Genomic DNA, 12,678 nt, shown 5'->3' with positions numbered 1-12,678 from the left:
TCACCGTCTGGTGTGTTTTTTTTGACGGAATACCTCCCGGGAAATTAATAATGTGGGTACCATGTTTACGTCGCAATGTAGAATATGAAGGGGTATGAGGATTTACAAGGAGTCCTCAGGTTAGGACGTCCTTGAGTTATGATGGTTGGACATTATGACAAGCAAGCTTTAGGTATAATATTTAGATTCTTTTAAATAAATGGATGAAAAGCCCAGAATATTCAGTTTTTTTATATATCTAAAACAATGTTTATTTTAGCTTTTTTTAAAATATTTTTAGATTTTACAAAATGATTTTTGGACTAAAAACACAGAAAAAATGGATAAAAAATTGATTGGTTCAAAATGGGACGTCTACAAGCGAGAAAATGAAAAGCAAATAAAATACCCGTCGTCGTCGGCGCGGCGGCACGCATGGCTGCCAGGCGTTCCTTGCAGCCGCGCTCCAACGTGGCCTCGCCTCTCGTGTTCCTCCTGGCGTTTTCCCTGAGGATGGAGCGGATCACCTTGATGACGTTCACCTTGTTCTCGGGCTCGCTAAAGAGGACAGAGTGAGAGACGCATGAGAGAATTTCCGAGGCTAAACGTCGATTGAAAGAATTGCTGAAAGAGGAACATTCATTTAGCCTGATCTCAATTTCTCAGCACGTTAAATGACTTTCAATCTTGATAAAAAAGCTGTAAAGTGTGTATACAAGTGTGTATACAAGTGTGTATACAAGTGTGTATACAAGTGTGTATACAAGTGTGTATACAAGTGTGTATACAAGTGTGTATACAAGTGTGTATACAAGTGTGTATACAAGTGTGTATACAAGTGTGTATACAAGTGTGTATACAAGTGTGTATACAAGTGTGTATACAAGTGTGTATACAAGTGTGTATACAAGTGTGTATACAAGTGTGTATACAAGTGTGCATACAAGTGTGCATACAAGTCTGCATACAAGTCTGCATACAAGTCTGCATACAAGTCTGCATACAAGTCTGCATACAAGTGTGTATACAAGTGTGTATACAAGTGTGCATACAAGTGTGCATACAAGTGTGCATACAAGTGTGCATACAAGTGTGCATACAAGTGTGCATACAAGTGTGCATACAAGTGTGCATACAAGTGTGCATACAAGTGTGCATACAAGTCTGCATACAAGTGTGTATACAAGTGTGTATACAAGTGTGTATACAAGTGTGTATACAAGTGTGTATACAAGTGTGTATACAAGTGTGTATACAAGTCTGTATACAAGTGTGTATACAAGTCTGCATACAAGTCTGCATACAAGTCTGCATACAAGTCTGCATACAAGTCTGCATACAAGTCTGCATACAAGTGTGCATACAAGTGTGTATACAAGTGTGTATACAAGTGTGTATACAAGTGTGTATACAAGTGTGTGTACAAGTGTGTGTACAAGTGTGTGTACAAGTGTGTATACAAGTGTGTATACAAGTGTGCATACAAGTGTGCATACAAGTGTGCATACAAGTGTGCATACAAGTGTGCATACAAGTGTGCATACAAGTGTGCATACAAGTGTGTATACAAGTGTGTATACAAGTGTGTATACAAGTCTGCATACAAGTCTGCATACAAGTCTGCATACAAGTCTGCATACAAGTCTGCATACAAGTCTGCATACAAGTCTGCATACAAGTCTGCATACAAGTCTGCATACAAGTCTGCATACAAGTCTGCATACAAGTCTGCATACAAGTGTGTATACAAGTGTGCATACAAGTGTGCATACAAGTGTGCATACAAGTGTGCATACAAGTGTGCATACAAGTGTGCATACAAGTGTGCATACAAGTGTGCATACAAGTGTGCATACAAGTGTGCATACAAGTGTGCATATAAGTGTGCATACAAGTGTGCATACAAGTCTGCATACAAGTGTGTATACAAGTCTGCATACAAGTGTGTATACAAGTGTGTATACAAGTGTGTATACAAGTGTGTATACAAGTGTGTATACAAGTGTGTATACAAGTGTGCATACAAGTGTGCATACAAGTGCGCATACAAGTGCGCATACAAGTGCGCATACAAGTCTGCATACAAGTGTGCATACAAGTGTGCATACAAGTGTGTATACAAGTGTGTATACAAGTCTGAATACAAGTGTGCATACAAGTCTGTATACAAGTGTGCATACAAGTGTGTATACAAGTGTGTATACAAGTGTGTATACAAGTGTGTATACAAGTGTGTATACAAGTGTGTATACAAGTGTGTATACAAGTGTGTATACAAGTGTGCATACAAGTGTGCATACAAGTGTGCATACAAGTGTGCATACAAGTCTGCATACAAGTCTGCATACAAGTCTGCATACAAGTGTGCATACAAGTGTGCATACAAGTGTGCATACAAGTGTGCATACAAGTGTGTATACAAGTGTGTATACAAGTGTGTATACAAGTGTGTATACAAGTGTGTATACAAGTGTGTATACAAGTGTGTATACAAGTGTGTATACAAGTGTGTATACAAGTGTGTATACAAGTGTGTATACAAGTGTGTATACAAGTGTGTATACAAGTGTGTATACAAGTCTGTATACAAGTCTGTATACAAGTCTGTATACAAGTCTGTATACAAGTCTGTATACAAGTCTGTATACAAGTCTGCATACAAGTCTGCATACAATTGTGTATACAAGTGTGTATACAAGTGTGTATACAAGTCTGTATACAAGTCTGTATACAAGTCTGCATACAAGTCTGCATACAAGTCTGTATACAAGTGTGTATACAAGTGTGTATACAAGTGTGTATACAAGTGTGTATACAAGTGTGTATACAAGTGTGTATACAAGTGTGTATACAAGTGTGTATACAAGTGTGTATACAAGTGTGTATACAAGTGTGTATACAAGTGTGTATACAAGTGTGTATACAAGTGTGTATACAAGTGTATACAAGTGTGTATACAAGTCTGCATACAAGTCTGCATACAAGTCTGTATACAAGTCTGCATACAAGTGTGTATACAAGTGTGTATACAAGTCTGCATACAAGTGTGTATACAAGTGTGTATACAAGTGTGTATACAAGTCTGTATACAAGTGTGTATACAAGTCTGTATACAAGTCTGCATACAAGTCTGCATACAAGTCTGCATACAATTGTGTATACAATTGTGTATACAATTGTGTATACAAGTCTGCATACAAGTCTGCATACAAGTCTGTATACAAGTCTGTATACAAGTCTGTATACAAGTCTGTATACAAGTGTGTATACAAGTGTGTATACAAGTGTGTATACAAGTGTGTATACAAGTGTGTATACAAGTGTGTATACAAGTGTGTATACAAGTCTGTATACAAGTCTGCATACAAGTCTGCATACAAGTCTGCATACAAGTCTGTATACAAGTGTGTATACAAGTGTGTATACAAGTGTGTATACAAGTGTGTGTACAAGTGTGTATACAAGTGTGTATACAAGTGTGTATACAAGTGTGTATACAAGTCTGTATACAAGTCTGCATACAAGTCTGCATACAAGTCTGCATACATGTCTGTATACAAGTGTGTATACAAGTGTGTATACAAGTGTGTATACAAGTGTGTGTACAAGTGTGTATACAAGTGTGTATACAAGTGTGTATACAAGTGTGTATACAAGTGTGCATACAAGTGTGTATACAAGTGTGCATACAAGTCTGCATACAAGTGTGTATACAAGTCTGCATACAAGTGTGTATACAAGTGTGTATACAAGTCTGCATACAAGTCTGCATACAAGTCTGCATACAAGTGTGCATACAAGTGTGTATACAAGTGTGTATACAATTGTGTATGCAAGTGTGTATACAAGTGTGTATACAATTGTGCATACAAGTCTGAATACAAGTGTGCATACAAGTCTGTACACAAGTGTGCATACAAGTCTGTATACAAGTGTGCATACAAGTGTGCATACAAGTGTGCATACAAGTCTGTATACAAGTCTGCATACATGTCTGTATACATGTCTGTATACAATTGTGTATACAAGTGTGTATACAAGTGTGTATACAAGTATGTATACAAGTGTGTATACAAGTGTGTATACAAGTGTGCATACAAGTGTGCATACAAGTGTGCATACAAGTGTGCATACAAGTGTGCATACAAGTGTGCATACAAGTCTGCATACAAGTCTGCATACAAGTGTGTATACAAGTGTGCATACAAGTCTGTATACAAGTGTGTATACAAGTGTGTACACAAGTGTGTATACAAGTCTGTATACAAGTCTGTATACAAGTCTGTATACAAGTGTGTATACGCACGCACGCATATATATATATATATATATATATATATATATATATATATATATATATATATATATATATATATATATATATATATATATATATATATATATATATATATATATATATATATATATATATATATATATATATATATATATATATATATATATATATATATATATATATATATATATATATATATTTATTTATTTATATATATAAAACACATTTTGACTAATAGAGAGTCTATTTGGACACCATTCTAAAATAAATAGCCAAGGGCTAAATGTCTGACCTGCTACACAGCTGGAAGACTGTCTGAGGTCGACCTTCCACTTCAGACCTGGAGTGAATCAGCTCCCAAATGCAGCAACTTTCTGTGCCCGGTCCTGCGAGAAGGCAGAGGTTTTATTTAATCCTCCACTCTTTCAAGGGTTTATCATTTTAGTGGAGAATGAAGAGAAATGTCAGAATTTGTGTGTGTGTGGCCAAGAAGAATGAGCTTAAGACTGTGTTCTGGGAAAAGGAGAGAAAAAAAGAACAAAGAGATTCGCTGGATTTTCTCTGTGAGTGATTAGCGGAGTCGGCGTTGCAAGTAGCGAATTACAAGTTTTACGATGTTTCTCAGGCGGTGGCTGAATCATTCTTGCCGCCGTGATCCCACACATGTTACATTTCCAACCCATTCTAACCCTTTAATTCATCTCTTTATGTTTAATTTACCTATCTATGTATGTATTGTAGCTAGTTTACTTAAAAATTGATTCTGTTATGAAAAAATCCCACATTAAGTGCTATATTTACCTGTTTTAAGAAGTTTTTTTCTTACAAATTTAGAATTCTTGGACGAAAACTGGTTTGCAATAAAAACTGAGAAAATATTATAATGAAAGTCATGTTTTTAGGACATAAAACTGTTTACTTTAGTATAGAATGAAACAATAAATTGATAAAAATGTACTTTTACCCTTCTATTTTACCCCAAAGTATTATACAAATACAACAATTATCATCTTAATGTATACTATTGGGAAATTAATGTGTAGTATCGCAAATTGTTTTGTATAATGCCAAATATTTGTGCCATTTCTACTAATTAGTGAAGGTGAAACAATCTTACCGGCTGTATTTCCAAGCCGAACCTGGAGCGCCGACAGAGGGATGAGCCAACGGAACTTGAAGGGGTCGGGATCGCCGTGAGAAAGCGACGAACGAGAGTTGGCCTGATGGCGTCAAAAACAAGAGGAGAAATGTGACTTTTAAGCCAAGTCTCCATGAATAACATAGCTAAACGCAGTCCTCACCATCTTCTTCTTCAGCTTGTTGTTTTCCCTGTAGACCAAGATGACTGCTTTCTTGAAGACTGGCAAAGAAGCAAAACACGTCAGCATCTTTACTTTACTCACAAGGGACGCAAAAGCAAGAAGATACAGTAGCATTTTAGACGCAGGCCTGAAAGAATCTTTTTTAGGTCAATTCTGTCTGTGATTTAACCACAAAAGGGATTAAACGATGTAAATGTCAGTGTAGAAGTCATTTGCATGATTTTCTTCTTTTGTATGGGCCGGGAAAGTAAATCATGAGTGCCGACTTTCTGTTTTAGGATCAAATTAAAATGAAGTATAGATGTATATTAAATTTCCTGATTTCCCCCTTATAAATCAATAATTGTAATTTTTTAATCCATTTTTTCTGTTTTTAGTTCAAAAATAATTTTGTAAAATCTAAAAATATATTTTAAAAAAAGCTAAAATAAACATTCTTTCAGATCTATAAAAACTGAATATTCAGGGATTTTAATCCAGTTATTTTAATCAATTTATTGAAAAAAAATGTCCTAAACTAATGAAAATTACAAACAGAACTATTTAATTAAAAAAAAATGTTTGTCTGTCTTGTCTACTTTGGCTCAGATAAATTTTAACATAAAAAAAAATCGTCTTATAATCAGGCCAAGATGTTAAGTACCTACTTTGGCTGTTAAACATATTTATTTGCAATAGACGTACCAAACACGGTCATTTCGGGGTCTTTTCTCATACGGCCCAATGACGGATGTGGATTCAGCCAGACTGCCGTGGAATGCAGAAGAAATTCTCCCATAGAGATTTCGGTTACCTGCCAAACATGCAAAAACCCCATGAAAAAACAACGTTATAGATACAAGCAGTGAACGACGATAACCGCAAGCTGTTTACACGCAGGTTCTACCGCAACCCGGGCCATATTTCCCATTCACTTTGAACAACCACTAAATATTCTATCAATCATTAAATGTATTCAGTACCCAAAAGGCCGAGGAACACAAGACATCACAAACAGCAGCACGGGTAGAGCAAAGCCTTTTGGTGACGCTCATGTGAAAGAATATGCAATTGAACTTTTAATATTTATGAAAAGGAATAGTTCTCCCTACTTGGGAGACCTTAAGAGATTTGACTTAAAAAAAAGATCGGTGTACCTCTCGATCGTGGCCCGACCGCTCGGTAACGAGTTGATCAAAGACGGCGCCGTAGTCTTCGTAGATTTTCTGCATTTCGTTGATGTGGCTGGCTACTTTCTCCATGGCCCTCAATGCCTCTGTTTTAAAAACAAACAACAACAAAAAACAAAGTGTTACAATGGCTACTGGCCAAAATACATTGGCGCGTTGGTATATTTTTAAGTGAGGGTGTCAAAATCATGTCGACTAGACAAATACAAAATGAAATGTGTAACTTTACACACTATAATTAATGTATTTTTATTTGACCTTCTGAAAAGCTATCTGTACTTTTAGAGTGACATTTTTTAATAGAAAATAATTTCTGTGGTTTATCCCACTCTAAAGTAAAATATCAGATTTTTTTACCTAAAAAAATTCTTTTACACAATTTTATTACCTAAAATGAGTTTTACAATTTCCCCCAATTTTTTTTACTTACCTTATAAGACAATAAGAAAAAAAATACAATTACAAATACAAACATATTTGAACAATTTTATAAGGCAGTCATTGAACTTATTGGCTGCCATTGACATTATTATAAAGAGGAATTGTGGTCTATAGTAGTGTATATTCATTTTTATTATATCTGAATATGGTTATTTGATTTCCTTTTTGGGAAAAAATGGGGGACCAATTTATTTTTTGGCCTGATAAGTTCACTGGCTAAAAAATGATAAGTGAATTGGATATCTATGTTTTTCCTGCTCTTTGAAAATGGACGCCTACCAGTAAGATGGAAGTGTTCTTCACTGTTGGCATCCGTGAGGGAGACCAGCTCCCTGAGCAACAGGGGGTACTTAAGCACCCTCTGGACTGGTTTAATCAGGTAAGACTCCAGGGTGGAGGAGTGCTGCTTGGTAGGATTCCTTGCATCTAAAAATTCCTTGAAGGCTCGATCCGTTTTGGCTGGAAAAACACAGAAACATAACTGTTACCAATGGCTGATTAATTCATGATGGGAATTAAACAACAGGAAAATTCAAATATTAATATAAGATCTAGTCGTACCTCTCTCCAGGACCTTCTGGACTTTGATGTGGTTGGCGCAGAAGCCACTGTAGAGTTTGAAGTGGTCAGCGTAGTATAAGAAGGAACCCCCGAGAGAAAATAAAAGCTTCTGCGAACAGACAACAAGAGAAGAGATGAGTGTACATTGCGTAACAAAGAAAGTGTAAACATGTGAAGTCGGGGAGCACCAAGCTTCTAAGTTCCATCTCTCTCTCGGGAGATGAATTCAACACTGTCCTCTCGCCTAATCTCTCGAGTGGAGCTGTTTTCAGCACCTCACATTGTAACCAGTGAACCACACAGGCAATCAATAGACCTCCTTACCTTTACGCGTCAAGTCAATAAGTCAGCCCACAAACCTTTTGCCAGACCCTCTCAATTAATTAGCAAGCTCCAGACTAAGTGTTGACAGCAGAGATTGTTCCATATACCGTATTTGCCGAATTATGATGTACTTTTTCATACTTTGCTGGGTCTTAAATTAATACTCAAGAGCAACTTGTTTTTTTTTCTCTGTTTGACTACCAACAGCTTGTTGTGTTGTACTTTTTTAGGCTATTTATCTGAAAACTGTTATGTTAAGAGATGTCTATTTAGTCTGTTGTTGTCCATTTTGTTATTGTCACTTTACTTGTTCTTAGTTTTTGATCAAATTAAAAAAATACCTCCCAAAAAAGATGTGATTTATACTCTAGTGCAACTCAGATATATTTTTACTTTTCATAAGTGCAATTTATACTCAAATCCCCAAAAATAAATGACTTAATAATTACTTTAACAATTTTTTCTCAAGTTTCTGATAAAAATGGCCTCTCAAATCCACAACTTATATTATTTTTCTCTTAATTGTGTAGTATATATACTTACTTATAGACCAAAAAATAAGCTAAGTGATAAAGATGACTTATTAATTACTTTAACACACATTTTTTCTTGGTTTCTGGTCAAAGAAATAACTGTCCATGTATAATTTCCCTCTTCAGTGTGTATTATCTAACTCTCCCCACTTAAGACACAGTACAAAAAAATACAGTACTCTAAGTGCATAATGAGTAAAATCTTGCAATAGGCTATTTCTTGTAGTAACAGCATCGAACCTTGAACTGCGAGGGTGTCTCTAGCGTACTGAAATCAGGAGATGACGCGATCCTCTCCTCCAGCGTCTGCAAGAAGACTTTCTGGAAGTCCAACATCTCTGGCAGACTGCCAAACAAACTCTCCATCTGGAGGGGAAAGGCGCAAAGGCCAAGAATTGTAGGTGAAGTCAAGTATGAGACGGCTGAGTCGGGGTCAAACATAGTAATTCATAACCATAAGTCACAGACAGGCAGCCCCAGAGCGTAGTAAAAGCGATACTCTCATGCCTTCATCACTTACAAAGCCACTTAAGGAAGAAGTAATGGCTGTGCTATAAATGTAAGACGCATACCAACACATTCTCTCTCTTTCTGTGTGACGTATACATTGAGGGTCAGTAGAGCCTTCATCAAAAGCCTTGTGAGGTCTAACACGACCTTGTCCATTTTGCGCCTGGATACTTCTCAGTGTCTTGTAATGATCTTTTAATTTGCCCACTGTTCAATGGCCTATCGACCAGTAGTGCAACTCGTTTGTTTTTTGTGTTTTACAGCCCTTCTATCTTTTTTTTAAATTACATTTTAATATTTCTTAATACTTTTTACTTGACTTTGTACTTTATACTTTTTACTTTAATGATGAGTGATGAGTATGTTAATACTTTAGTCCTTTTTTTCTGTTTATGTTTCATATGTACTGTTAACGGATGCACTTTTTTATATGTATCGTATTTTGTGCTGACCCGGCCCATCTGTCAAATTTTCAAAGTCAATTTTGCCCACTCCTGCATTAGAGCATGAATTATTATTATTACTTTCTTAATCCCATAATTGGCATCTAACAAGATTGAGAAAACATAAATATGTGATGATTTTCAACGATGTTTAACAACCTAGCACCCATTTTTCTCCTTTGATTTTCCATTGGTGGACATTATCCTGAAAATTGTGTTGAAAAACTATTATTAAATATTAGCATGTTCATTTTAGATTAAGCAGATAACAGAAAAATCTTAACTGAAGCTAATTTTAGTAAATAAAGCTTCATTTATTTGACCTTACTCTGTATAAAAAGCCCAAATGTTAAAAACGAGTGTTTCTCCATAACAGTTTGGGGAAATCAACTTCAGATTTGTATTCCCGGCAATCCCATTTCTCCTTAGAGAAACAATTAAAGTTTATCCTTCTTCCTTTCCCGCATTACAAGAGGTAAGTAGAAATAATAGCCTTTACGGGCATGTCCCTTTGGGAAGGTCATGGAATGGAAGATGCTATTCACATTCCTAATGAGGAAAAATCTGACCCCGTCCTCATCACTGCGTAATAAACACCAATATCATGTGATAATTTGCCTCAACATCATTACTCATAACGCTAAAACTTATCAATATGTCCACTTACCTCATCCAGGGTAAGAAAAGTTTCATTCTGTAAGGGTTTCAGGTAGATCTCGAACAAACAAGACAGATCCTGCACAGACATTTTAGTGTTTATTATTATTTATATAGATTAAAATGATGCCCAAACAAAGGTCCTTTGAATTCATACCTTCACGTAGGACTTCTCCGTGTCCACTAGTTCCTGGATGACTTTTCGTAAGCGCTCAGTGCTACTCATATGCTTGGGGCAGGGTCGAAGAATAGTGGCGTCCCCCTTGGTGCCCGCGTTTAAATCGACGGACTGCTTCACCGGCACGTCCTTGGTGTCCCCCACCGGACCGCCAGAGGCTGAAGCTTCACCTTCATGGAAGGACTGGTAGAGGTTGCATACGGTGTCCACGCTCTGCAGAAAAAAACAAAATCACATTTGTAAAATTAGATGTAGAAAATGGATAAAATGGGAATGGTGTTTTTGTATAGTCAAGCTTGTGTACATAAAGTTGCTGAATAACACAGTATTATATATATGTGCACAATCTAGTGGGAATCAAAGTTAAATAATAAATGTCTACGATGTACAAATAGCAATAAGGATTTACTTATTTTAATCTTGACTCATTGATCCAATACTGTGGAAATGTAAAAAGTATATTTAAATAATCCATATAACAGGGTGATTTCAACCAACTGACAAAAAGAAACACAATAATGATAAGGTAGTTTGTATTATTTACCATTTTAAAGTTTTAAATAATAATTAATGAAACTAAACATTAGATTCCCTCGATGCCTTGACAACAATATAATTATGTACATTTAAATTACCATATTTTACAAACTAAATTACACTTTTTTATATATTTTGCCTAGCTCTGCAACTATCACACAACTACAGTTTTGTGTTATTTTTCAGCACCGACAGCCTTTTTATGTCGTTTTTTTAGCCTTAGGTTATCCTTAAAAGTTTATCAACACATGCCTAAATAAAAAATCCTCCAAAAAAAAATCCATATTTTTCCCTCTTCATTTTATTTACTTGGTGCTAACAATACAGTACGACACGCCTGAAAGCAACTCCTTTCGTGCCTTTTCGATAATTTTCCATTTGTAAGGGCACTTCAAGAAAAATCAACCTCCTAATGTCATCAAAAAAATCAGCTTTTGTGAGAAAAACACTTCATCATTAGAACTAAACTAGCCTGCTGTGTGCTCCCATTCATTATGGCTCAATTTCAACCCCCAAAATAGTCAGTCAAGACTTCCACTACATTCCAAGCGCATCCTAATTCAGTGTTCAACATCATTATGATGCTCTCACGGTCACCCCGAAAGGTGATTCCCATAGCAAGAAGTATGCGGAGGTCACCTACGCACAGTGGAGTGGAAGGACCACCCTAGTCAGCACTCTTCCTTTCCGTGTGGGTGGGTAGATATTTCAAATACTGCACATGTAAGCTTAAAAGATGGAGCCCAACAAACATACGCCACAGATCAATGTGTCCCACATTGCAGACGCCACTTTTTTAACTGCTTGTCCAAGTCGTTTAGTACCAAAAAAAAAAGCAATACAGCAATGTCAGCTTGAACTTTTTGGCTGGCATAAATGGCGAAAATGTGTTAAAAATCGATATAATACTTGATTTTTTAAACAATACATTACTCATTATGGTATTTTGAATGAATAAATCCCTACCTTAGAAACTTTCACGATAAGTTTTTGGGAGATTTATCATTTAAGTATATTAAACTACTATAGCCCCAAAAAAATGGTTCGAAGAGAATATTACGGGTAAAAATATTCCATCATAATTCTGTTTTGTTATTTCATGGAACTACAGAACATATTACATTGCCGTCTTGCATTTATTTATGCAGTCTTAAATCATATATTGCTTTTTTTATGCTATTTTATATGCCAGAAAGCCCCCTTGGGGCCATAAAATAGAAATGGATATGCACAACAGCGTAGGTTGTGCGGGTGGCTTCGGGTTAGTGTAGCAACTACAACCCTACCCGGTATAATAGCTAAGATCATATATAACTATATATACGACATCTGTATCCTACCACACACATTTACCCAGAGAATATTATCCATTAGCAGACATTTTGACAACCAAGAACAGAAATTATGCATGTCTTAGACAACCTCTAGTTATCTAGGAGGACATATTCTCATATGCTATGATACAAATGTGGCTAAAAGCTTCATTTCTATGCCTTACGAGCAAGTTGTTCCAATATGTATTCAGAGTATAAATCATTTATACTAAATACATACCCATTTATTTTGACTGACGGACTACATGGAAATATGGCAATATTTTTTTCAAAGATTGCGGCTCCAGCATTTTTTATCGTGGGCTCGTTTGTTGTGTATGTGGGTATTTCTAATTTGATATACTGCAGTGGAATGATGTTGCAGCGACACACACACACACACACAAACACACA

General features: G+C 36.0%; 1 protein-coding gene across 3 annotated transcripts in view; it reads right to left on the bottom strand.

The window, feature by feature from the left end:
• tiam2a (TIAM Rac1 associated GEF 2a) overlaps positions 1 to 12,678 on the bottom strand; it is a 49,661-nt gene that overhangs the window by 2,409 nt on the left and 34,574 nt on the right. For all 3 annotated transcript variants that reach the window (XM_077732069.1, XM_077732070.1, XM_077732071.1), the window contains 11 exons: positions 10,394 to 10,627; positions 10,247 to 10,315; positions 8,867 to 8,992; positions 7,770 to 7,878; positions 7,488 to 7,667; positions 6,735 to 6,853; positions 6,283 to 6,391; positions 5,578 to 5,636; positions 5,394 to 5,496; positions 4,569 to 4,662; positions 389 to 537 (listed from right to left, as the gene is read on the bottom strand). In XM_077732069.1, the coding sequence (XP_077588195.1) occupies positions 389 to 537; positions 4,569 to 4,662; positions 5,394 to 5,496; positions 5,578 to 5,636; positions 6,283 to 6,391; positions 6,735 to 6,853; positions 7,488 to 7,667; positions 7,770 to 7,878; positions 8,867 to 8,992; positions 10,247 to 10,315; positions 10,394 to 10,627 (1,351 nt within the window). The remainder of the gene's footprint in view (positions 1 to 388; positions 538 to 4,568; positions 4,663 to 5,393; positions 5,497 to 5,577; positions 5,637 to 6,282; positions 6,392 to 6,734; positions 6,854 to 7,487; positions 7,668 to 7,769; positions 7,879 to 8,866; positions 8,993 to 10,246; positions 10,316 to 10,393; positions 10,628 to 12,678) is intronic.

The sequence above is a fragment of the Stigmatopora nigra genome, chromosome 13 (assembly GCF_051989575.1).
Source record: "Stigmatopora nigra isolate UIUO_SnigA chromosome 13, RoL_Snig_1.1, whole genome shotgun sequence".
NCBI lineage: Eukaryota > Metazoa > Chordata > Actinopteri > Syngnathiformes > Syngnathidae > Stigmatopora > Stigmatopora nigra.
This window is presented reverse-complemented; position numbering and strand designations above follow the sequence as displayed.